The 27,231-nt window shown below is 42.5% G+C and overlaps 3 protein-coding genes and 1 long non-coding RNA gene across 4 annotated transcripts; all 4 read right to left on the bottom strand.

Moving 5' to 3' along the window:
- Positions 1-2,034: 2,034 nt before the first annotated feature.
- On the bottom strand, positions 2,035-5,318 carry LOC118412526 (sortilin-related receptor-like). The gene is made up of 5 exons (XM_035815424.1): positions 5,201-5,318; positions 4,045-4,158; positions 3,444-3,560; positions 2,379-2,849; positions 2,035-2,162 (listed from the first exon to the last, which is right to left on the bottom strand). Exons 1-5 carry the CDS (start codon positions 5,313-5,315, stop codon positions 2,074-2,076), a joined length of 906 nt encoding a protein of 301 aa, XP_035671317.1. The 5' UTR covers positions 5,316-5,318; the 3' UTR covers positions 2,035-2,073.
- Positions 5,319-6,634: 1,316 nt separating this feature from the next.
- LOC118412722 lies at positions 6,635-11,137 on the bottom strand. The gene is made up of 3 exons (XR_004830811.1): positions 10,993-11,137; positions 7,895-8,027; positions 6,635-6,741 (listed from the first exon to the last, which is right to left on the bottom strand). It is a non-coding gene; the product is annotated as an uncharacterized LOC118412722 (long non-coding RNA).
- A 1,069-nt stretch (positions 11,138-12,206) lies between these two features.
- On the bottom strand, positions 12,207-16,677 carry LOC118411015 (coagulation factor VIII-like). Its single transcript, XM_035813016.1, has 7 exons — positions 16,659-16,677; positions 16,490-16,606; positions 15,721-15,831; positions 14,803-14,978; positions 14,141-14,296; positions 12,960-13,098; positions 12,207-12,481 (listed from the first exon to the last, which is right to left on the bottom strand). Exons 1-7 carry the CDS (start codon positions 16,675-16,677, stop codon positions 12,207-12,209), a joined length of 993 nt encoding a protein of 330 aa, XP_035668909.1.
- Positions 16,678-20,242: 3,565 nt separating this feature from the next.
- Positions 20,243-21,844, bottom strand: LOC118411014 (sortilin-related receptor-like). The gene has a single exon (XM_035813015.1). The coding sequence runs from the start codon at positions 21,842-21,844 to the stop codon at positions 20,243-20,245; it is 1,602 nt and encodes a 533-aa protein (XP_035668908.1).
- Positions 21,845-27,231: the final 5,387 nt, after the last annotated feature.

The following is a 27,231-nucleotide window of genomic DNA, read 5'->3' as shown; positions in this document are numbered from 1 at the left end:
TATTTCCTTTGTGTAATTTCATGTTCTGCCACCCAGAGTAAAAGGAAGATCCTTTTTGTTTGTTGATTAGGAAGAAAAGCCACACCTGATTACATATATTCTTGTAAAACCAACATCAATGCACAATTCACAACATAGTGTAACGTTAGTACTTGTAGATTTGCCCCTGAAGATCTGTACTATTATATACTATGGAAAAAAACTACTGTACACTTTTCACAGATAATAAATAACATGTACAGTACTGTCTCAGTCACTGCAAAGCGCAACAATATTCCATGCGTGCGCCTGCTCCTCTCCCACCGCGGCATTCTGCACGCCTAGTATCGCTTAACCCGACACTCTAAACGTGGGAAAATCAAATGTGTAATTTCATGTTCTGCCACCCAGAGTAAAAGGAAGATCCTTTTTGTTTGTTGATTAGGAAGAAAAGCCACACCTGATTACATATATTCTTGTAAAACCAACATCAATGCACAATTCACAACATAGTGTAACGTTAGTACTTGTAGATTTGCCCCTGAAGATCTGTACTATTATATACTATGGAAAAAAACTACTGTACACTTTTCACAGATAATAAATAACATGTACAGTACTGTCTCAGTCACTGCAAAGCGCAACAATATTCCATGCGTGCGCCTGCTCCTCTCCCACCGCGGCATTCTGCACGCCTAGTATCGCTTAACCCGACACTCTAAACGTGGGAAAATCAAACAAAAACTACACAATATCGACGACAAGCTACCCAAATTTGTTACTGCGTTTGTGTATTGTTGCCAATTTATAAACAGTACAAATTTTCACGTACTTTCAACGGACTTCTTCCCGGCGACATATACATGTATGTACTCCAAGCCGCTAAGTTGAAAGACCCTTCCTCATTGGCTGTATCCAAGGTGACCAATCAGGTCATCGCTTCTGCTAAGTGTCGGGCGCATATTGGTTCCCTCCTAAATTCAATTAGCCACGATGCAAAGCTGCGTCACGCGCGCGGGAACGTCAATGACCATATATGGTGCAACGGACGCACGGGGTGAACGTGACCATATATGTCGACACGCGCGAAATCCGGAGAACCTAGGTGAAAATATACGTAGATACCCCGCCAAATTGGCTTTTAAATCATTTTGAAGTGACTTTTGGCCAAAACTAATACCGGGGTCCTTTTGATAAGTATCTCACGCAGTATCATACCAAATTTCAGGCCATCTGGACTTAATACCTGGGCACGGGAGGCAGGAATGTGCAGTATGGTCAGAAAATAACCTAAAAACATCGGATTCCATAAAATCATTGTAAAGGTATCTATCAAAAAACTTTGATTTGGTGACAATAGCGCTGAGAACAATGCCCTCACACCGTGTCATTATTCGTCGTTCATGAATTTGATAACAGCAGATATTCGAACAACACCCGCATTCGCCGGACGACGTTTGCGACGCGTGTTCATGAATATTAATTATTAGAGCAAGCAGGGATGACCACGTGCACGGCCGCCACCTGGTCCTACAGGTGGCGGGAAGGTAATTACGTCATTTACCATATATGGTGAGACGCTCAGAGGCGGTGAAGACGAAAACGCAGATGAAAAAACCCGCCAACTTGGCTTATAAATCATTTTGAAGTGATTTTTAGCCAAAAATGATAACGGGGTCCTTTTAGCAAATATCTCATGCACTACCATACCAAATTTCGGGTCCCTAGGACTTAATACCTGGTCACGGGAGGCACAATTATAAAGTTTGGTCAGATTATCACCTAAAAACATTCATAAAATCATTTTAAATGAATCTATCAAAAAACAGAAAAAAACGTCCGAGGGTATTGGTCCAATGTACACTTGTGCCAAATTTCAGATCATTCGGTCTAAGAACGACGGAGAGGAATCACTTTAAAGGTCGTGACAGGAGAAAGAAAGAAAGAAAGAAAGAAGAAACATCATGAAAACAATATTTTCACTCGAAGCGTACCTACGGTACGCGGAGTGAAAATAATCACTCGAAGCGTACCTACGGTACGCGGAGTGAAAATAAAAATCCTTTGCTCCCAGTAGCCTAGACCTTATACTGATTAGAAAACGAGGTGACCAGCAGCGACAATCATCCAAACTATGGCCACCTGCAGGCTCTGGAGCCTATGGCTCGCCTGGGACCCTCCAACTAGAAAAAAAAAAGATTGTATATCTTCAGATACATAATACTAATTTTAATGCTCAGATGAGAAGAACCGAAGATAGTGTTAAGTAAACTCCAAATCATACGTAAAATGAGGAGAAAATTGAATAGCATTCTCTTGATGACATTTATGTAAACATTGCGTGAAAATAAAATGCTTGTCTATGTAGGGGAATGCGTTAGAGCTCCATTGGTATTTACCTCTTTGTCCTTTTATGGATGGTCCTTGATCATTTGACAGCTCTGTGGTTGATTCGTCCTGTGGTTCTTGACCACCTGAGGGCTTCCAGGTCACTTCGTGACCATCAGCAGCAGTTTGCAGCTGACCGCCGCTAGGTGTGCTGGTCTGAGTAGACACGCCATCCGCGTGGCCACACCCCTGCTCGTCCTCCTCTGACACACAGTTCGGGTACCCGTCACAGATCCAGTGATGCGGTACACATAATGGCTCCAGGGCGTCACCTGGCGGGTCGCAGAGAAACGTCAGGCAACCTTTTCTCCCTTCAAGGTCTTCAACAGGTGCGGCGACTTCACAATCCTGTTCGTCATCCTCCCCCAAACAGTCCGCGTCACTGTCGCAGCTGAACGCGTCAGGAACGCACGACGCGTTGCCGTAGACAGACAAACAGTTGAAGCTACATGAGCCCCATCTTCGCCCAATAGCATCTTCAACTGCAGCAACAGGTATGTACTTAGCAATAATAACAATGCATATGAATATGGACTATATTTGTGTAATTAGGTAGGCATCAAAGAAAATAATCTGATCATTGTGAAGTTTAGGGTGTCTCTGCCATGCCAAATACCAACCCAAGGTTACTACCACGAGATTTGTGCATAGACTACGGCAGGCTTAAAGACATATATAACTTGCACTACTTAAATTCGTTACAAGGCTTGCACTACAAACCAGTGAACCACATCTCAACCTCTTGAGAACTTTAATGAAAAGCAAAGCTGAGATGGATTGCTCATGCGGCAAGATTATCAGGCTTTGGTCCTATTTGAACCGTAAGGGATGTTGTCCCGTCCGGGCCCTGAAGCCACAAATTTGTCCCAGTGGACTGCCTGATACTTTGGGTTACCCCTTGGTGTAGGTCGCGGAGTCTATTTGTTACCGGGTCCCGGGTTCATTTAAGTCCGACTTAAATTCAATCCGGTGCCTTACATCGGGAGCCGCAAAGGGCAACGTATGGGTTACCCCAGAAAAAAGCCTCAAAAACTGCTCTACTGGGTCCCTATTTCCAATTTGGACCGTAGCCTTACCGTCACTGGACCTTTCGTCCTCCCCGTACGGACAGTCCTGATGCCCGTCCCCCAGCTGACGTGACGGCAGACAGGTGACGTTGTTACGGCAGGTGAAAAAGCAGTGCTTAGGAACACCTGTGAAGAAGAGGACATATCAAGTCAATGAGAGGCAATAGAAATAAACGCTTGTTAAGACCGCAAAAATTGTCTACATTTTGTCTAATTTTGCCATAATTGCCTTTACACTGATGAAGAAAGGAAATGGGTTGTCGAATTGTATGCGGAGAGAGGTCTGCATACAAGAGGTATGAGAGTAGAGAGGTCTTCTTTTAACCCTATTCTGACCGAGCTTTTTGGATCACTTTGGGACGGGAGGGGGGGGTGGGGGCTTTTGATGCCCGCGTTTGAAACTCCTAGAACAAATATTCCTGGCAACACTACAAATCAAAATCTTTCCAAACTGTGTAAAATTGCTGCAAACTAAATTTCAAGAAAAGGCACAAAGTTTAGTGGCTTTAGCGTAAGCTCTTCCAGCGTTATGCGGCATGAAAGTTGGCGTGAGCCTTTTAAAAGCCTCCCCCCACGGCTGAATATGGTTAAACGACAGTCCACTACGTACCTTGCACACACCCTTGTTCGTCCTTCCCATCTTTACAGTCCTCTATTTCATCACATATCCAGCTGGTTCGGATGCAGGGGTCACCTAAACCCGTCGGACATTCCATCGCACAATCTGTAACACAAAATCTTCTTAGCTTAGTTATATTTCTTATCATTGCCTTAATTAAGAAACTTGTTGCACTTTAAAACTGTACTTACATGTTCTAATTTAGCACAAATGTGACAGCTGCAAAAGTAGTACGGATCTATACGCACCTAGTACCTACTGAATATCTTAACATACACGTATATGAATCGTAATGATGCTAAGAATAGCAAACGATTGACAACTTTAGATACAACTTTAATGTGTTTTTGATATAATAATTTTAATGACTATTCACGGTACATTTAAGCTGCCGAAAGGCGACTGGAAAATAACAAAAATGCCCGCGCCAATGGACAGACCAAGTAACAATGATCTTTATTTACTCCTCATACGCGTAAAGAAGAAAAATATGTCAAGCTTTAAGCACCCTTAAAAATAATTTCATAACAGAGGATCGGCTCCGGTAGTGTGTTTTTTTACATGCTTTATGCGTTTTTATCCGGATTTCTATTCAGTGCTGTTGTCAAGCCATAAAGAAAACAACACAAATAGTACGTCAAAAACAGCCTGAGCCGAACCTCTGCTGGGAGAGTAGCTTAATACCCCTGTCACATTTAGCCAAAATTGATCGGACAACGATTCTGCGGCGATCGCCCGAGTCTCGCTCATGAGAATATCTTTATTGCACAACAAGTGTACAAGGTACAAAATATGGCTTGTATATGTGACAGGGACGGTTTTCAGGTGAAAAATACGCGCAGCCTTTTGTCGATCTGAAATATGGCCAATCTTCCATCGATACGCCCGTATATCTTAAATAATGTGACATGGGTATAAACCCGTTTTTCATCATGACGTGTCGGAGAGTCCTTAAGCCCCGTTTACAAATCAAGATTTTAGCTCGGCCGAGTTGTCAGCGAGCTCTAAATTACGTGGAGGTATGACCCTGATGGCTACGAACAAAGCAAGAGTTTCTTAGTCGGCATCAGGGTCATGCCTCCTCGTAATTCAGAGCTCGCTGACACCTCGGCCGAGCTAAATTCTTGATTTGTAAACGGGGCTTTACCGTCACAATTTTCCTCGTCCTTTCCTGTAGAGCAGTCTTCTACACCGTCACAAGCTTGGACTTCGTGGAACACCCCAGTCCCTCCTCCAAAACTGGCGCCATCCCAACACGACATGAACTGACTGTCAATTTCTGTAAGGAAAATAATTCACAATCATTAACAGTTATTTCTATTCATTCTGATAACTTCCAGAGTTTAATATCCGCCTATATTTATAATGCCTTCATATGCATTTTTACTCTGATCGGTATGATTAGATGTATATCCTTATTCCTTCATTTTGGTGTCCCTTATAGCATAGACCAATCTTTCTTTCTCCATCCTTCCATCCATCATTTTGACATCAATACATCTAGTCATCTTTTGACCACCCTTCCATTAATCCCATCCATCCATGTATTAGCATCTTTCAATGCACATATCTGATACAGAACTTTACATAACTTTATTGCACGACAATTGTACATGATACAATGTATGGCAACAACTATTACACAAAGTACAAAATAGAGGTATAGGATAAAGCTTAACATCCTAGTTAACATAACAATGAGGGCTAACATAATTCTTTGACATAGTATTGCAACGGAGTAGGCTAATAATTAGCTTCGGTATTCTTTCTAATAGCAGAGCAGTCATTGATATATTTGCCTTTTTTGGAGTTCTAACATCTAAAGATATATGCAAATCTGTTTGTAGCATCGAGTCTCTTGAAATCTGTTGTACTTGATTCGAGAAATATGAATAATTCATTACGTAAACTAGAGTATCTAGATATATCTGATATATTCTATCCATCCATCCATTCTTCTTTCTCTCTCTCTCTCTCTCTCTCTCTCTAGCTCTCTCTCTTTCTCTCAGATCTTTCTTTTTGACTGTAATCAGTCGAAAGATATACCACAAGTTGATGCATATCCCAACGCATGTACTGTAATGATAAATCACGAGTCATGCAACTCTAACACTACATATAAGCCTACTCTTTATATGTACAGAGCAGCTACAGAGATACATGTAGAAGGTGTAGCAACGAACCCAAACATCCCAGATCTTCCAGCCTGGCGGTCGATTCCAGTCGACCGCACTCTGCCTGCAGCACGTCTTCACACACTATGCTGCAACAAAGACAACCTGTGAGTTTAATACAAACAGAAACCACACATTACAAACCTGTAAGGTTAAAGCATTTAACCCGACGAGCTTATATTTCACATAAGCAATTGAATGAAGAATAGTAGAATCCTTAATATACTTGAAATTCTAGTGCTTGAATTTTGATTAAGAATTGTCATAATATTTGTCATTGTGATTTTAGGTCATAATTTCATATTGCTGTTTATGCTTTTATATTCATCCTTACATTGGCTAAAACTTTAATATTATGATGTAGTATGCAAGCAAGTCAATTCTTATGATGAGTTTATTTACTAATCTCCATGGTTATAGGGCTGCGGTACACATCCGTCAAAAGCCCGACAGAAAGTGTCCCGTGCTCGGCACGTCCCGTTACAGAAGGCCTCGTCAGATGCACACCCGGAACCTTTGAAAGTGAACAACGGAAAGTTGCACCCCTAAGGCCTAGGTCCGATTTTCAAACCGGGCCCGCCCCGGTCGTGATGTTGGTGGAAACGAAAAATAAAAGTGTTTATCAAGGAATTTACACAAATTATGCTAATGATTGTTTTTTTACGTTTCGCTTTTGTTGCCTTTTTCATCATATTTTTCGTTTCCGAAAGCTACCCGGCCGGGTCCCGGTTGGGACCTAAGCCTTCGCCAATTAGGCTAACGTCACATTTCTACAAGGAGGGGGGGGGGCGAAAAGTACGCTATCAATGGCAGCAAAAGCACAAGACGGACCTGAAATAATTCAACAGCATGTCCTGCGCATATTCATTGGCATAAGCTTTAATTTCTCGTGTCCGCAAACAGCCCGGTCGGGCCCCGGGTAGGAAATGTGTCATAGGCCTAATACAAACTTGAGTGTCCACATTTAGGACCTCTTTTGTTTGGTGGTACTTTTATGTTTTTTTCAGCATCCGTGAGTCTGTGTGTCTGTCAATACAAAAAGTCCAGAGTGCCTGGAAGGATGCTGATTGGTACTCAGTACGTGGCTATGTCTTGATCAGACCCAAAAATTATTACATTTGCCCCTTAGCGACTTTCTATTGTACTGCAGTGCCAATTAGTTGATATTGTAGACAAAAATGGAACACTAATAAATGTTCATAGATAGGGGTGGGTATCAAACGGTACAGAAAATCAAGGTACTGGTCCGGTTCAGATCCGTAGGATCAGTTCCCAACTGAACATGATCGTCTCTAAAAACTAATGAATATGCGACACTTAAAACAATGGTCTATTTCGCTGCAAGCGATTCTGATTGGTGGATGGAGTATCCGACTCCGTTCTAAAATCCTACCTTCATGTTAAAAACGTTAACTGCCTTTGTGCGTTTGACTGTAAAAAGATGCCATGAACTCTTGAGCCCCCAAACGTATGGACACTAGCTTGCCGATATAATGTGTTCATATTCTAATCGTTCCAAAATCCAGTCTACTGATACTTTGTAGGTCCATTTTGTTTGGGTCCGATCCAAGAACAAATAAAAACGGTTTTGTAAAGTTATACTGTACCGGTTCCCACCACTAGACATGAAGAAAAAATTCAAGAAAAACACATGTAGGCCTTCTTACCGTCTTTGACAAGAACCTCGACCCTCAGTGCATTCTGAACGCTGCGCGGATAGAACCGTGTGTATGACGCTAAAACCGGTTTGTCCAACATGTTGCGAGCATAGCGATGGCTGTCACTGTTTCCTTTGAAAATCTAAAAAAACAAAAACAAATTATTACATATATGTAACGGTCAATTTTTTTAAACTTCGTTTGCTAGCTAAAAGAAACAAAAAAAAAATTCAAAAAGAATTCAGACCGTATAGGTGAGCAGTAAGTTTACTATTCATACTAAGGTATTTTTCTAGAATTGGGATTTTCAGCACTAGTCTGTTAATCCTGATTGCCACATTGTGCATGAACACTACTCTATGGTGAGTTTTGACCCCCAAATAAAAAAATATATATGTTCTAAAAATACCCCTTGATGGTATTTTTTATAATTGATTCAACAAGTATAGGGTTGTTTCCTACTTTAGCTGCTACAGCCACTCCAAAATCACCCAGATTTTACATAAAATCAAACCACGGAAGGAGTTTCAATAGTTTTTTTTTTAATTTTCTCTCATGGGCTTTAGGCGCAGGCGCTAAAGCCCCGGTCACAAAGCGCGTACGATTTCTTGCGATGGTATATTCCGCATATCGTACGATAAGCGCAGTAAATCGCAGCAAAATCGTAAGCAAAATCATCCATCGCAACGCATCGGATGATGTTCAAAATTTTTCCAGCGTCGTACGATTTTTCACTTGTGTCTCTCAGTTTGAATAGCCGCCGGGCCGTTTTTGTGCTTCTTTAACCAGCAAAATGTGGACTTAGCTGTTGAATACCTTCCTATAATATCTTAAACTGTAAAAATGAATTGAAAGAGACCATGACAACAAGAGTATTACAAGAAAAGTTCAAATCAAGCGTGAGTACTGGTATGATTATCTCGGCCTGCTTGCCGGCTCTACGTGTCAGGCTCTTTCGGAGATCGTATCATGATGTGCTATCAACAAAAAGATGCCATCATACAAAAATCATATCATAAGCATTATATCATATATATTTCCGACTCATAGAGCCTGCCTTTATGTTCGGGTTGCTCCCCATGGTTATTACGATTATGGTAAACTGACCCAAGACCGACGAGAGCTTAGATTTGATCTAATAACCCATGCTTGTTGTATGCTGACGACTTGGTAATTTTTTCCGAGTCCAAACAGGGATTACAGCATTCCTTGAACAATCTGGAAAATTATTGTGCACTTTGGAAATTAAAAGTAAATCCTAGGAAAACAAAAATTATTGTATTTACAAAGGGTGGCAGTCTTCCTAAAAACTGTTCTCTCCTGTTTGATAATCGTGAAATAGAAATTGTAACTTGTTATACTTATCTTGGTATTATTGTGAGTGCAGCTGGCACGTTTAAAGCTAACAACAAATACCTGAGTGGCAAAGGTCTGAAGGCTTTATTCGGAATAAAACAATCTTTAGATAAAGCCACCGCCTCATTACCAGTTATAAACAAACTTTTCGATGCATGTGTCAAACCTATTCTACTTTATGGCTCAGAAATATGGGGCGCATTTAAAAGCCCTAAAACCTGTCCCATTGAATCTGTTCACCTTAAATTCTGCAAACAAGCACTAAATGTCCCCAGACCAGCATCTAACCTTGCCACAAGAGCGGAATTAGGGAGGTACCCCATTCAACTGGAAGCCTCCCTGAACGCTATCAAACACTTTCTAAGAATCCGTCAAAACGTGCCAGCTGACAGTCTACAAGCCGACGCCCTATCTTGTCAATTACAACTAGATGATAATGGAAATAAGTGCTGGGCGTCCGGCGTTCGTAAGATACTGGAGGAATGCGGTTTTGCCTACATATGGAGATCTCAAATATCTCTAGGAAGAAACCTATCACCTATAACCAACGCCATCAGCCAACGATTAAAGGATATTTACATTCAAACATTTAGAACCGAAATACACAATGACAACCGGGACAAATCTTTCGGTAACAAATTACGAACCTATAGATTATTCAAGACTATTTATAAAGAAGAAGAATATCTGATGGTGAAAAACATACAGCACAGAGTGGCTGTCACTAAACTCCGGATTAGTTGCCACAAGTTACATATCGAAACTGGAAGGCACAACCGCACCCCTCTGCAGCATAGAGTCTGCCAATTTTGTGATCTACAACATGTAGAAGATGAACAGCATTTTATTTTACACTGTAAATTGTACCATAATGAACGGATTGTGCTTTATGAATATATCAGAAAAAAGTTCCCATATTTTGAACATCTTAATGCAACGGATAAATTTCTATTTTTGATGCGCCTAGACAAACCCTGTATATCAAACATTATATGTTCTTATATCTACACCTGTACAAAGAAGCGAGAAAATGTCGACCATCCTGTTAGCTTAGTACCTTCAACTAGTTAAATTGTATCCTGTTGTTTTTTTCATATATTTGTTATTCTGTTATCAGTCATGTCTGTTATCAGTGACCTGTACCTAGCCCGTCGAGGCATGAATGTACAATAAAGGTCTTTCATTCATTCATAAACTCGCGTGCATGAAGCGATCAAACAATTGTCTGCATCACCTGTGCGGGGCGCGCTGTTCTCTGGTTGCGACTGTTGCAGTTGCGACTGATGTATTTTCCCTTTTCGTCAATATCCACAATATCAGGGAAAACTGAAACCATCACAACATGCTAACAATTCATAAATCTATAACCTCATCAGTAGGCAAAAATTGCCGTAATGAAGTCTGCTATGTGGGCAAATAAAATCTTACGACGATAGCGAAATTTTGAACATGTTCAAAATCCATTTCAGCTCTATTTTTCGCCATACGACGCTCCCCGATTTACTATGATTCACTGCGATTGACGCAGGCACGCTCTTATGACCTCATCGTACGATGCACTACGCGCTTTGTGACCACGGCTTTATATACTTAAACCATTGCTTCCTATTCTCCCCCGACTTACGACGCACTGCGCTTATCGGAAGGAGTCGCAAGGAATCGTACGCGCTTTGTGACCGGGGCTTAACTAGCTGTTGCGTAACCAACGTTACACCGCCTTGTTTGTCTTCAAAGTTTGTAGTTTGACTGACCTTTACGTCCCCGGTGCTTGAATTGTACGGTGTCCATGTTTCACCGTTCACAGAGAACGCCAGCGTGTATGACGTCACCCAGCGGTCGAGGTTGTAAGCCCCCTGCGTGATGACACCGACAACTTCGTACACATTGTCGTGATTAATCTGGAGTGAGACGGAGAAAACACACAATTAATTTGTATTTATGTATACTTTTTCTAAACAATATTTTTCGTAATGGCCGCTTTAATTTTTCCTATTCGCTTTTGGACAGGCGAGGACAATGTGGCCCTGCACTCAAGTTATGCAACTTATATTAACAGTGCCACATACACGGTACAGACAGAAGGTAAAGGTAGATTTTACCTCCCCGGCCGAAGTCAGGTACCCATTTTTACACCTGGGTGAAGTGAAGAAGGTCGTGTAAAGTGCCTTTCCCAAGGGCACAACGTCGGGGGCACGGCGGGTATCGAGCTCAGGACCTATATAAATTTTAGATTCCGAGCCGAACGCTCTACCAGTTACGCCACGCTCGACGCGTATTTATTTATTTACCTAATTATTCACTTCTTGTTCTTTCCCACAACATTGGTGGGTATGCTGAAAATTTCTTAACATGGTCACCTTTTCACTAGTACCACCAAACAGACACAAATATAACAAATATTAAATAGATATTGTTACAGATATTATACAGAAATGAACGTAGTAAATCAAAAGAAAAGAGATGATTGAATCGATTCAGTAAAAGATATAGTAGTTTGAAATTGAAGACATTGTAGTCTGAGAGCAAGTGACGCCTTCACATGATAATAACCACGCATCCACTTCGAATGTAAGTTGATCTGTGACGGTAGTCAACATTGTTTTACAATTTTGAACTTTATACCCGTACACAAAATAAAGCGCTTTAATAGCAAAGCCTATGTCACATATCCAGAGTGGAAGTGTGACGTCAGCAATGGGTCAAAGGTGCTTGGAAGTCGGTATCGACCCCCGTCTCGGTTGAGACCGCGCGCGCAGTCTCGTTTACATTTATATATACATGCCACGACACATGCAGCGGTACTCACCATATGCTAAAGGAAGTAACCTATAGAGCAAGCTGACCAGTAGCCTGTGTTTACACAATCTCTCGCTGGCTGGGGTTAATTACCCCCTCCCCTCTTAGGGCGGCGGCAATTGTAGGACCGGCCGCTTGGGGCGCGATTTTAGTCAGGCTAACTGGGCATTCATACATGTGGATACTCAAACACCCGAACTGTGTTTAGGAGAAGAATTACCTGGAGCCATAGTTCGAGGTCATCCCGGACCGCTGGAGACCAGCCCGTTCCCCACCCCTGCCCCCTCCCGTTGTTCAGACGCGCCAGCCATGGGAAGAAATCGCCCTCTCGCGATGAAGCGGTCATATAGAGGTCGGGAATCTTCGGAGCGGCCTCGGGATTGTCCGGATCAATACCAACTCCCAATGGGACGTGCTCCTCCTGTGCCAGCCAAACGTTTTCGTCTACAAATGAACGAAAATATCGTTTATGTAAGACAATATAGACTTGTCTTCCAATGGTTCATACTGGACATCTAAAATTGTCTTCATTCATAGTTAGGGTATAAAAGACCAGTTTCTCCCAGGTCACTTCAGTGTCACTGACGAAAGATGCTATCTGAAACGTCGGACCGTTTCCGAAATCATATCCAGTTGCTTGAGTAACTGCTTTTTGGCATATCTTATTATTTGGATGTCTAATCTTCATCGACGAACGAAAATATCGTATTAGCCTTTATAATGCAATTATCCACAAAATCTTCAAAATACAATAATATTTTTCACATATTTTTCAAGAGGACTTGTATGGTATATACTTCCGTTGCAAAATGCTACAAACAAAAAGTTCCTTATCACCCCTAATAGAAAGGTATTGAAAAATTTCCTACATTTTCTAAGTGAAACACTTATGGTCCGGTTGGAAATGGTTCAACAAACTAACCGTTTGTGACGTACACCTCCATCACCATGGCAACCCAGCCCTCGTAGCCGGCTGGATACAGACGGATGTAGCGTGACGTCACGGGGACTTGGAGTGGACGACTCACCTTGTTGTACCGGTCTCGGTTTCCTTGGAAAACCTTCTCAAGGATGCGAGAAGGAAGGTTCAGGTTAAGACATAAGATACAGAACAAAATCAGGTAAGGTTATATTATACAGAACACTTCCGGCCTTTATCTCAAGCTACAGTCAAACCTGTCCAAGACGACCACCCGGGGGACCGGAAAAAAGCGGTCGATTTGGACAGGTGGTCGCTGAGAAGAGTATCGACTCTAAACATGCCCGATGGAAAGTATAAATGGTTTCCATTGTGCTTAATGGCATAAAGCAAGCACACTGCACGCACGCAAAGAAGCGAGGTCTTTAATCTCAAATACAACAGGCACACTGTAAACTGTAAATTTAACTCCAAAATCCGACGAAATCTGGCCGATTTCGGCACAAAATCATGCTAGTTATCATCAAAAATCGATGAAAACCTCAATTTTGAAAATGATGCGGTCGTTATGGGTCCCAATTTGGGCTGGTCGCGGTCGCGTTGGCCAGGTGGTCGTTGAGAAAAGGTCGCTTAATGCTTACGTCAATGGGAAAATAAATCGGGACCGAGAAAAAGTGGTCGAAATGGCCAGGTGGTCGCTGAGAAGAGGTGGTCGCTCGGGCAGGTTTGACTGTACTCCCACATAATACTACACGACCAGTCTCGCCCCTGAGGCGTGGCCAAAAATATAGAAAATGAAAATTAACATGATTGATGTAACTTCTTTCATTCATTAAATTACTGCGATAAGAAACATGTTCTTTGAACTTTTTGGCATAGAATGGAATGTACGCAATTGCTCCAGACAAATTCAGTTTCTTCTTGTGGATTTTTGTGTTACAGATGTAATACGGTCAAGAAGAAGAAGAAGAATACACCAGGAAAACAAAAAAAAAATCGCCTATGAAGAAATATAGATATCTGCATCCGAGGACTATACTCATGGGACATGGCCCACAATAGTGATGCGATGCTATACGGATACCATTTCCTACTGTTAGTTCAGAGGTAATGCATATAACGTATGCTATGCCACGAAACCTTGGACCTTTTTCTAACATCCTTGTCGACACAATCCCCCGTACCTGCACATCTTTGCCGATGCCTCCATACGGTGTCCACACATCGCCGTCCATGCTGAAGGCCAGAGTGAATGACGTCACCCAACTACCCAGGTCCCAGTTCGAGCCGCCTCCACTGATGACCACACCGGTTACGTTAGTCGTCTTACCAAAGTAAACCTGCAGTCAAACATACAACAGATGAACGATTATATCATTCAGTCTGCTAGGGCAATACGGCACGGCTTAACCCTATACAAACGGTGAGGGCGGTCTTTTGAGGCTCGCACCAACTTTCATGTCGCATAACGTCAGAATGGCTTACGCAAATGCCACCAAATTTCCCGACTTTTCCTAAAATTCAGATCTTTTGAAAATTTCTTAGATTTGACAACATTCTCTGAAATATTTTTGGTCATAGGATAATTCGTTCAGATGTTACAGAAGTTTCAAGCGCGGACCTGACAAACAACACAACCCCCCTTCCCGGGTTTCTACTACTGCAGTACCAATGTCAATCAACAGGTGCTCAAAACCGACCATCCCTGCCACAATCACCGCACCTATCCACCTGCTAAACAACCGCATCCCAAGCCATCCAGCGGATCTCAAGGTATACTCCAAACATCATTCACATCAAAACCAGTAACTCTATTTTTCATGGAGATAATGAGGATATCGTGTACCTGGATCCATTGGTCCTCCACTGTACTCGGTACCCAGCAGTACCCCGGTGCAGTCGGAGGCGTGTGCCTTGCCTGGGAGGCGGCGAACTCCGGCTTGTACTCGGAACTGGCAGTGATGAAAACATCGGAAATGTACCGACTCGCCAAACCAAGCGGAAATCCAGGAGGTAGGACATCTGTGAGGAAAGAATCCGACAATGAGACTTTTCAAACTTAGAAACTTTCCTGCGATCAAATATGGAAATCGTTTATGCATTCCTAAAGTATGATGTATTTCACGTATGTCCTACCCACTTAAAAAAGATTTCAATGCAAAATGCTATCAGCAAGGTTGTGAATTGCTGTCTTCAGTACAAAAGATCTCCTTTGTGTTACTGATGAAAGATTGTGATGCTATCTGCAGCTGGAATGTCTGGACGTTTCCAAAAGTAATATCCCGATGCTGGAAAAAATGCTATTTGGCGTATCATCTAGCTACATCTACATCTAAAGCTAAAGTTGCCATACATCACATTGTGATGCGTAAGCCCGGCACACATCTCCGTTTCAAAGCCCTTGGGTCACACATGAGTCTACATCTACATCTACATCTACATCTACATCTGCATCTGCATCTACATCTACATCTACATCTACATCTACATCTACATCTACATCTACATTTCCCACGCCAGGCAGAGCGTTCCACTCTGGTATAACTGTTTGTAGAAAAAACACTAAATTTAATCACTTATAGGTGTCAGTTCTGGCCAGTATGGGTTGTAGTTTGTGTAAGTGGCCACCTAGGGTGCGCCACTGTGCTGGTTGGAGAATACTGCTGATACTGCTGATGTTTATAGGTTAATAGAATGTGGTGAGGCAGGCCTCCTCTTTTCGGATTTCGGAGAGAAGAGGCCATCACAGAGAACAAAGAGCTACCTCCACAGTCCTCCTCGTCCTCCCCTTCACTACAGTCCGTCCGGTTGTCACACAGCTGAGACTCCATCAGGCAGGTACCGTCCGCGCAGGGGAACTGCTTAGGACCACAACCTGTGCGGGGGAATTTCTTTCTTTAATTTCAATTGTAAAGAAAACAGGTTGGTTCATAGGTAGTTACTATGCAATCATCTATGATATATAACGTCACCTTTGATGACTGTTGCTAACTAAAACAATTGGGCAAAGACGGGGGTTGTTGATGCGTTGCAATGCGGATTTTAGCTCCAAGTGAAGAAAGATCGGTGACACAAAAGTGAGAACTTGATAGCCTCCATTGCAGTCTTCGAACGGGACTGATATTCATTGGGGGCGGTGGTTCGCGATTTTCAACGATTGGCTAGGTTCTCTAATGCCGGGAAAGAGAGTTTGCAGTGTAAGGTATTTTCGCCCTGTTTCGAAGCCTGTACTGTTTCCAAACGGGGCAAAACTACCTTTCACGGCAAACTCCCTTCCTCAGCAAACTCCATTTCCCGCCGGCATGAGAGAACCTAACCAAGGTTGATAAACGCGAACTAACGCCCCCCCCCCCCAAAATACCAAACCCGTTCCAAGACTGTAATGGAGGCTAAGAACTTGCTAGCTTAGGTATTTTCCCAGTCTGTGTTTTACAGAATGTAACATTGGGTTGACATTGCTAGAGTGGGTGAAATTTCAATTGTGCCAGCTATTTTCCGTGGTGTATGATAAAGACATGTTGATCGGTTCTGACCTCCAACAGTACAGTTCATCTCGTCCTCCCCGTTTGCACAGTCCTCCAGCCCGTCACAGGCGCGGTATTTCGGCAGGCATCCACCGTCACACTCCAACTGGAGACGATTGCAGGGTGCTGTAAACAATAAATAAAAGAATGATGAGTTTTATTGTACATATATACCCACTGGGTTGAACACAGGTCATATGTACACAACAAAATGATAGTAATGAAAGTTTATTTTGCAAGTTCTTGCCCGTGGGCTAATTGCAACATACAGAATGAATGGTAAACATAGAAAAATAAAAACTTTTGTATGATGTTTTGACTTGAAGTACCTGTAACTTGTATAAACATGAAAGAACCTACTCTCCAAGCAGAGGTTAGACTCCGGATGATTTTTGACGTTTTTAGTCATTTTTATCGGGCTTTTGCGGCCGCGAGACATCAAGAAAGTGTACAAAATAGAAAGCCCGATGAAAACGACTAAAAAAACGTCAAACAACAGTTGGACCCTGACCTCTGCTTGGAGAGTAGGTTTTTTTTTTCGAAAGAACCTACCGAGACAGTTCTCTTCGTCTGTGCCAGGAGAGCAGTCCTTGTCTCCATCACAGACCGAGGAGTTGTTGATGCATTCACCGCTGTCACACTGCCACAGTCCTCTATCCACACAGGACTCTATAGGAAATGTAAATAGAACAGACATCAGTTCCCTGCAGTACCCAAGAAATCCGCTTGGAGACTCATTATCAAGCAAGACCTTCGTCTCATCAACACCTTATCTGCAAAAATATCATGGGGATCTATCCACAGCATTATTATTATTATATAGTTATTCTGATAACAAAGAATATATATATATACTAAGCCAGTCAAAGATTTAACCTAAAACATAATCTTCTTGTGCAGTTTATCAAAAGTTCATTTTATATTATCACTTCAGTCATGTAGTTTGGCAATCTAATCATTAGACAAGCATTCATGTCCTATGTCTTATTTCTCAATGGGCGAATTGTTAAGAAGTAACTTACACCATTGCAAATGCCATCAGAGCATTGCATGCGATAAGTAAAATGTCACATTTTGAAGCTACTGAAAGTTGGCTGATGTAGGGGCTTATATATAAATGTACTTGCACCACGCTACATCATACCATTTAAGCACTACATTGTTAAAACCTTTTTCCTGCTGAGCCCGTTTATATTCGGGATGGACCTATTTAACCCTTGTCATGCTGAGCTGTATTGTTATGAGTTTTGGGTATTCCTCATGTAAAAGTTGCATACCACTGCAAAGTCCATCGAATGGGGGAGTAAATCTGCAGCAGTACAGAACAGGTCAAGTTTTAGTTATCTGATGAAGCCATCAGCTCTGGGAGGTTAAATTGGCCACAAAATTAAATAGCCAGCAGGACAAGGGTTAATTGTGATTTGCATAAAACTCACGACACAGCAGCTCGTCCGATGCGTCTTCACAGTCAGGGACTCCGTCGCACACTCCAGATGGTGCCACACATCTGTTTGTACACGGGAACTCGACACTGGTACACACTGTACAACATATAACGCCTTTTCACTCCACTGTCGTGTTTCCTACTACGCAAGTAGTGTCTTTTTACCTTCCCATCATGCAATGTGTGCAGACATTAATATCACTAGCCAGGGAGTTGTGCCATGTAATATCATTGTGCCCAAACTTCACCAAACAGCAATGTTTTTCTGAAAATACTATTGATTGATGATATTATACTACTTGTGCATCAGAAAAACACAAATGCATCAAAAAGCACCCATGGAAAAGTAAAGAAAATGATGTTTGTTGTATTTTTTTTGTAATAATTGTTGACAAATATCATTTTCTTTACTTTCCAATGGGTGCTTTTCTGAGAATACTATTGATTGATGATACCATACTACTTGTGCATCAGAAAAACACAAATGCACCAAAAAGCACCCATGGAAAAGCAAAGAAAATGATATTTGTTGAATTGTTTTTGTAATAATTGTTAACAAATATCCTTTTCTTTACTTTATGCACATATTGCATAATAGGAAGGTAAAAAGACACTTCTTGCCTATTACGTAAGACTAAGGCACCGGTGCCCTTCAGGAATGCACCCCCGGCCGGGCTCCGAAGCCATAAATTTGTCCCGGTGGACTGCCGGATACTGAGCCCCCCCCCCCCCCCCCCCCCTTGGTGTTACCCAGGTGTTACATTTCATAAACATAATAATGAAAAATCAAAAAGGTGTTACATTTCATAAACATAATAATGAAAAATTAAAAATCAAAATGCTAAAAACGCCACAATTACATCATACGCCTATCCGTTAAAAACGCCACAACTACAACATAAGCCTCTCCGTCTTCACCCCCTCCCTCATGGAAATAAATGAAAAACACAAAATAAAAATGGCCGTTGCCAGAGCATACGGATAATTCTACATTTTTATCTTTGACTTTGGAATTTCATACCGGTTCTGTCGGGTACTGGTCTGACAACGTGTTCAGTAAAAACCTTTCCTAAGTCGCGAATGATTGCCATTCTCTTAACAAGTTTCAATCGGCATCTGTTCTTTCTTATCACCAAAAGTGTAATTCTTTCTGGACAGGTATCTTCATAACCCGCATGCAGTAAGTTTCAGTAACAAATGGTCTTATAACTGAAACCTCATCATATCATAGAACGGTTTCAGCACTAGGTATTTCTTATTAAACCCGCACTGACTTAATTTTATGGATAATATCCGCGCGAATTGATTTTTCGCCTGTTCTCTTGAAAAAACTGTGGCTACATGTGACCCAACAGCATTTCTGGTCAATCAGAAGTTTATACTTGCCAGAGGACCTTTTGCTCCCTTACTCCCACGGTTAATGCATGCCATTTGGCCACAATGCCTATTATTCCCATCAATAGCATTATTGAAATGGAAACGTTTGTCTCGTACAGTCCTACTAGGGCAAGCATAGGCCAAACCAAGGAGGTTATATAGTATGTATAACCAAGTCTGGAAACAAATGTACTGCATATTTAGTCCTGTGGTTTAGCAGCATTTTTTTTGCATTTTGTGTTTTTTTATTTTTTATTTTTCAGTCCTCGCGCATTTGTTTTGGGGATCAACGTCTCCAGTAGATGCCATCCACAAAACAAAGCCATTGTGGCCAAACACCTATTTAGTGCTTTTCAGTAATGGCGCTTTCTTTACCTCTATATATTACGTTTCTGTAACAGACATTCTCATAATCCACATATACATGTATTTCTTTGAGTAGAAGCTGATAGCTGTCGCCAAAATGTTCCAGGTATTTACATTTGAATTATTTAGTTAGGGATCGCTTGTACAGCTTTTTATGCATGCCGCACAGCCGTACACTATCTATCATGCATTTGACTAATCAATAGATATCTATATCTGCCTTGTCGATGTATGTATCCCCCTTCCCTCAAATATTTATCTATATGAATAGATATAAAGACATTTCAATATACAAATGTAGCTGTCAGTCATGTATATAAAGCAACAAGAGTCCATAGTACACAATCCTCCGTGAAGTAATTTTGATGTTTGCCGTGTGGCTAACGAAGACTGTTGTAGCATTTGCTAAAAATGTACATGATGTCCTAATTTTCATAATCTATATATTATATTACTAGCAAAGCTACCTAAAAATCTAAAAACTAGTTTTGCTAGTAATAGTTTGTATTCTTCGTCATGCCCATGTTAAATCATTTTCATACATTACAATGCCCACTTTCCATGAATGATTGAAATTATGAAAAAGTGAGCTTACCGCAGCTACTCTCATCGGAGTCGTCGCGGACGTCATAGCGGTGACAGTTGACAATCCCATCGCAGCGCTTCGTGTCAAGGATACATTTTGCGCTAACTGTACACTTGAAACTCTCGGACACAAGGCACTCCTTGCCCCAGCAGTCTTCCTCATCTGAGTGGTCAAAACAGTCCTCGAAACCGTCACAGTGTTTCTCCGGACGGATGCACATTCCACCGTATTCACACATGAAATCGTTAGGATATGGGCACTCTTCGCAATCTTCATCATCTAATGCTAAACCGTCCCGGCAGTCACGGTGTCCATCACAAAATTGTTCTGGACTGAGGCAGGCTCCGTTACTTTCACACCTTATAGCGTCCTTAAAGGGACACTCTGTGTCCCAGCAATTCTCATCTGAACCGTCGATACAATCATTGATGCCGTTACAATGCTTTGACGGATGGACACAGGTTTCACCACTTTCACACTTGAAAAAATCGGGATCGGGACACTCTTCACTCGAGCAGTCTTCATCCGAACTGTCAGGGCAGTCATCGTAACCATTACATAGTCCAGACTGTTGGACACAGGCTCCACTACTTTTACACCTGAAATAGTCGTGAAAGGGACACTCTTCACTCCAGCAATCCTTCTCATCTGAACCGTCATGACAATCGTAGCGCCCGTCACACGTAAACCATTCAGGGACACATGCTCCACTACTTTCACACCTGAAGTAAACGGCAAAGGGTAACCATTGGGTGCACTCTTTGCTCCAGCAGCCTTCCTCGTCTGAACCGTCTGCACAGTCATGAACGCCGTTACATTGGTTTGCTGGATGGATACAAGTTCCACTACTTTTACACCTGAAATTGTTGGGTTCGAGACACTCTACACTCCAGCAATCCCTTTCATCCGAACCGTCAGGACAATTATGATTACCGTCACACCTATTCCATTCGACGATACATGCTCCACTATTCTCACACATGAAATCTTCGGCAAAGGGACACTCTCCGACTGAGCAATTCTTCTCATCTGACCAGTCAGGACAGTCACGGTTACCGTCACATGTATTCGATTGATAAACACATGCTCCACTACGTTCACACCTGAAGTAGTTGTCGGAATCGGGACACTCCTTGGTCCAGCAGTCTTCCTCATCTGAGCCGTCTGCACAGTCATCAATGCCGTCACATTGGTTTGCCGGATGGATACAAGTTCCGCTACTTTCACACCTGAAATCTTCGGGGTGGGGACACCCTCCGCCCGAGCAATCCGTCTCATCTGAACCGTCAGGACAGTCGTGGTTACCGTCACATGTGTACAACTGATGGACACAGGCTCCACTACTTTCACACCTGAAAAAGTCGTCCGGGGGCGCCCACTGTGGACACGCTTTGCTCCAGCAATCTCCTTCATCTAAACCTTCTGCACAATCATCTTCGCCGTCACAAACGTCCTGGGCGAGGACACAGTCTCCACTACTTCCACATCTGAAGAATTCATCTCCAAACTCGAACTGAGGACACTCAACGCTCTGAAGAGAGGCGTGGTAGACAGATCCCAGCAACAGAAACAGAAGCAAACTGGTCGCCATGCCTGGCTTGGGGTGGGAGGGGGGTGTAGGTGGCTAGCCTTGCTCAGAGTCTACCACGGCTAGTGCGCGGCGCCAAAGTAATCAACAGTGTTGTATGTACGTGTACATCTTTGGAATGCCTTAACTTACGATGATGCGGGGTTTGTACTCCTGCTATCAGGCTCCAGAGGATGCGTGACAATACGGGACAATAGGCATACTGCCCTGCCTATAAACAACAAAGAATTGATTAATATTCTCGGCAATCTCCAGAAGTTATTAGTACGGCAGGCGGATGATGCATCACGTGACTTGCACGGCTATGATTGGTTGCCATCAAGGTCACCGCATATACCTCCAGTGATAAGAATGAATGAATGAATGAATGAATGAATGAATGAATGAATGAATGAATGAATGAATGAATGAATGAATGAATGAATGAATGAATGAATGAATGAATGAATGAATGAATGAATGAATGAATGAATGAATGAAACAGAAACACAGGACTGTTGTTCTAGAAACGTTTATGACAAGACGAGGTGTAACTATGTGTGTGCAGAATTGTAACAGAAACGCAGGACGGTTGTTCCAGAAACTTTTGAAGCGAGAGGAGGTGTAATTATGTTGCGTTTTATATTTTGATATTTGTACATAATTGGAAATAATTTTTATGCTCTCCCAGAGCAGAGGAATAAAAGAAGGAAATGAATGAATTAATGAATGAATGCTAAGTATCTTTATATAAACACATCATATATAGGCAAGACGAAAGATGATGACAAAGTAGTCTGAAGAGAGGCTTTTAGTCGAAGATACCAGGCATACAGAGAGAAGCAAGCCGGTCACTATGATTGACTGCGGGATAGGGGTGTAGATGGAATGGCCTGGGTCTATCTGACACGTCACATATACCACATGTGATAAGACACAGGTCCCACTACTTAGAACCACACCTGTACAATTCCTTTACAAACTCTAACGGAGGACACTCGGCTGTCTGAAGAGAGGCTGGACACCAGGTGCAGAATCAAGCCATTTGCCATTGCAAACTTTTCGGGGGAGGGGGGTTCGTAGGTGGAATGCACTGGCTGGGTCTACATGTATCTGATACGGGGGTATGCGACGCCATAGTAATCAACAGTATGGGATCTACGTACAGTACACATGTTTGGAGTGCCATACAAAACAACGAAAATTTGGAGGTTTTAATACATGACAGAACAGGAGAATGTATCCTTGGTTACGAGGCTAGGTCAAAAAATAGTACAAGGGATTTTAAAACAGGCTCACTTTTCAATCGAATGAGTCAAAATTTGACAAAAAGGTAAAGACTTATATCCCCCTGAAATTAGAATATCTAAATTTGTTGGCCAACATTTCACAAGCTGTCCAAATTAAATAATGATAAAATAAATGATGATTCAGTCTTTAGCATATCATGATATTCGTTTCACATGAACATTTGTGTTCAATGATCACCAAAACGCAACAAGAAAGTAAAAAAAAAAGATCCATCAATCGTCAAGATGAGATCTCCGGGTTGATAAAGAGACAGAGTTCGTCTAGAAAGCTTCCCCAAGCTAATTGAACTTTATTTGTGTGTATTTGTTTCAATCTTTGTCAAAAATATCACTTTTCTTGTACGGTTACGATGTGTTACCTTTAACATGTTGTCGGGGTTATAGGTCATCTTAGTTGTTTACAGTTTGAAGTGTTTTCGACTATCCCCAGCTTAATTACCTGTGGACGTTTTATAGGAAGGGAACCAGACAGGTATTTGATACACCTGCATGCATTCATCCCAGAATCTAACGCGGCCACGCAGACGAATATTTGCTTTTGATAGCTTTGGTACTATCTGTACTATCCCCAATGTCACATCAGCACCCTGTGGTAAGACGCACTCTGGTCCCACTTCTTCCACACCTGAACAATTCATCTCCAAACTCAAACGGAGGATACTCCAGGCCTCTGTTACCAATAGTCAAAAAGAGGCGTTTTGTTGAAGATACCAGGCATACAGACAGCAGAAGGGGTGGGTACCGGTAAAGAAAATTCAGGCCCAGGTACGATTCAGGTCCAAAAGATCAGGTCCAGGTCCAAACCTGAACCTGGACCTGATTCAGTATGTGAAACCATATGGATGGACGATATACTGAAAACAATGACCCATTTCGCAACAAGAAAGCATGTTTTGTCGTTTGTTTTACTCCCACTGCCATTATAAATTCTTGCAAGACTAACTGCCTCTGTACGATTGACCGCAAAACATTGTAAAAATGACTATAAACTATATCTACCCTGTTTTATTCAAATACAATTCAATCTCTACAACTGGATAAAAAACGGATATTTACTTCCGGACGTTTCGAGTGACATCCATCACTCTTCTTCAGCAAAAGCAGAATGAACTAGTTAGAAAAATTCAATACCAGTACAGCTAACTAGAAAAACTGGTTTAACCACTAAATCGTTAGGATCATATGCAAAAGGTTACACAAATGCAAATCATGTTAGCATAGTTCCTATGGTCAGACAATACCATAGGAAAAAACTATTGTCCTTTGTTGTGCAAGGCGGGGTCCCATGTACTGGAAAGTTCTACGCGCAGTCCTCCCTTCCGGTTCAAGGTGGGGTTGTAGATCCGCTCGTAGATGGCCTCCTTGACACCCCGTTCGTACCACCGTGGTTCGCGGTCAAGAATGTCTGTAGTATCCAGTCTGAAGGAATGTCCTTGGTGTAGCTGAGTGTGGTGGTAGATGGCAGAAGAGTATCCACTTGCTGTAGCCCGGCAGTGTTGTTTGTACCTAGCCTTCAGTGGTTGACTGGTTTCTCCAATGTAGGTGTCGTTGCACTGTGGACCTTCACACTTAAGTCTGTAGATGACGTCAGATTTGGTGCATTTCTGTACACGGTCCTTTGGATGGACCAACTTCTGTCTGAGGGTGGAGTGGGGTTTGTCAGTTTTTCTAGTTAGCTGTACTGGTATTGAATTTTTCTGACTAGTTCATTCTGCTTTTGCTGAAGAAGAGTGATGGATGTCACTCGAAACGTCCGGAAGTAAATATCCGTTTTTTATCCAGTTGTAGAGATTGAATTGTATTTGAATATTGCTTACCTGGATGTCTAACCTTCATAAACGTATATCTACCCTGCTTCGCTCTTGCTAGTTTTTTTCGACCGGTGAATTCCTGATCATATAATCTGTTGATGTTCTAATAGGTCCAACATCCGGTCTACCAAATTTTTTCAGGTCCGGTTTTTCCGGACCGGTACAATAAGAAAAACCGGTTTTGTACCGGTACACCGTACCGGTACCCAGCCCTAGACAGAAGCAAGCCGCGATCGCCATGATCGCGTTTTGGGGGTGGTGGGGTAGGGGGTTCTGTAGATGGCATACCTTGGCTGGGTCTGACACGGAGTTGCACGACGCCAAAGTAATCAAGAGTGTTGGCTTTATGTGTACATGTTTCGAATGCGACAATACGGGATCGGGTATCCTTCATTACTAGCATACCCTTGTGGTCATATGACATTTTATAGGTAAGTAATCAGACAAGTATTTGATACACCTACAAACCTTCATCCAAGATTCCAACGAGACCACGCAGGTGACAATTTGCATGCGATAGTTTTGGAATGGTCCATTCTTCCAATGGACAATTTTTTGCGTTGTCTATACTTTTAGACAGGAACAATTTTGGATTAGTCCAGTTTTGGGTGGTGATAATGTTGACATTTTTTTGCAATTTGGGTGGCCAACCGATCACATATAGCATTTTTACCAATTTTTGACAAGCGAGCTAGAAACATAGTCACAACTATTTGATGTACACCGGCTGGTTACAACGTTATAACTCGATCTGTAAAAGGGAATGCCAGTCAACTAGCCTGGAATGTAGCCGCCGTCGAATGAAAACTTTCGCCATCAGAACACGGTTTACTCAACAATACTAAGGCACCATCGAGGAGCCTGGTACGAAACTGAAGCTGTTGAGGTAAAAGTAGTACCTGCAGCAGTTTTTTGCAGCAGAATGGGAACCATGTATCACACCAGAACATCACTTGTACTGCTGTGGGGTCTGTGCCACTGTCTGTCAGGTTCGGTTGCGCTGACGGGTAAGAAACAAGCTATTCATGATGAATTTCTATGATACTGTACTCACAATAGGACACCATGTTTGATACAACAATAGAGGATTTTGTTACTGCTTTTTCGTCTGGGAAGTTCACTTGTCTGTCGAGGTTGGCTAATACGGTCCAATCGCCTGCTGTGTGCAGGATTTGTTCTATATGTCTTTTGAAACATTGGCTATTAAATAACAAGGATTTGGGAACATGTTTCTTGTTTCTGTCGGGCACCATGAGTCCATGTGTGAGCCGCATTATCACGAAATTAATGCGCCTCGTTAATGTCACGAAATTGTCAGCAAGCGCAGTCAGGGATGCCGGGCCCTGTCGGGGTCTATACCCGACCGCGCCGTCCATGTGTTAGCCGCATTATCACGAAATGCGCGTCGATCAAACGCATTTCAGGGATGCAAGGGCCTGTCGGGGTCCATGCCCGACCGCGCCGTAAAGTCTTTATGTATTATACGGGAGATCTAATATGGTCTGTACTATTGTAGTATTATTGTAGTAGGTCTTGCTGTTGCCACTGCCCATGTATAGGGACGACCTGGCCTTTCTGCCTTAAACGATATTGGGGTTGGCCGTTCGGTCTGGTGTATGGCATTGTACGGATAGTCTAAAATGTCCTGTAGTATTGTAGTCGGTCTTGCCGTTGTATATAAAGGCTAGCGGGGTACGCCACGACATCATCATCATCATCGCGGGCTGCTTGCCCGGACCAAGTCCACCCTCTCCTTCCAGACTTCTCTGTCCGCCACGACACTACTCACGTAAGGTACGGCCTGGCCTTTCGTGAAATTATCGACGCGTATTTCGTAATGATACAACTTGCACATAGTCGGCGCGGTCGTTCATGGACCCCGACAAGCCCCCGCACGACATACCTGCCAGAATTGCTGATCCATCGTCTGGCACACTCTTTCCCCTTCGTCCGCTTTCTGCACCTTTCCTAACAAAATCAACGAAATTTTAGTCCTCTCTTATTTTCCTCCTCCTCAGTGCCCTCTTCTCTTCCAGTGCGGCCGATAGCACTCTGTCGTGTCTCCACCTAGTACCTGCACCGTCCTTGTCCTATAGCTACGGCACATTCAATTCAGTAGGTGACGTACGTAGTCCCCCCCCCCCCCCCTCTCTCTCTCGCGCGCGCGCAGCACGCACTCTCTTCACCCCCATCTTCTCATGTTTGCAGAGGTGGGTAGGTAATCGTACCTCTGTACAAATATTAACGATATGCTGTTAACCGTCAGGTGGTTGGGTGGAGACCGACCCGA

The sequence above is a fragment of the Branchiostoma floridae genome, chromosome 3 (assembly GCF_000003815.2).
Source record: "Branchiostoma floridae strain S238N-H82 chromosome 3, Bfl_VNyyK, whole genome shotgun sequence".
In the NCBI taxonomy this organism is placed as follows: Eukaryota; Metazoa; Chordata; class Leptocardii; order Amphioxiformes; family Branchiostomatidae; genus Branchiostoma; species Branchiostoma floridae.
The sequence above is the reverse complement of the archived record's forward strand: the minus strand, read 5'-3'. Positions and strand labels throughout refer to the sequence as shown.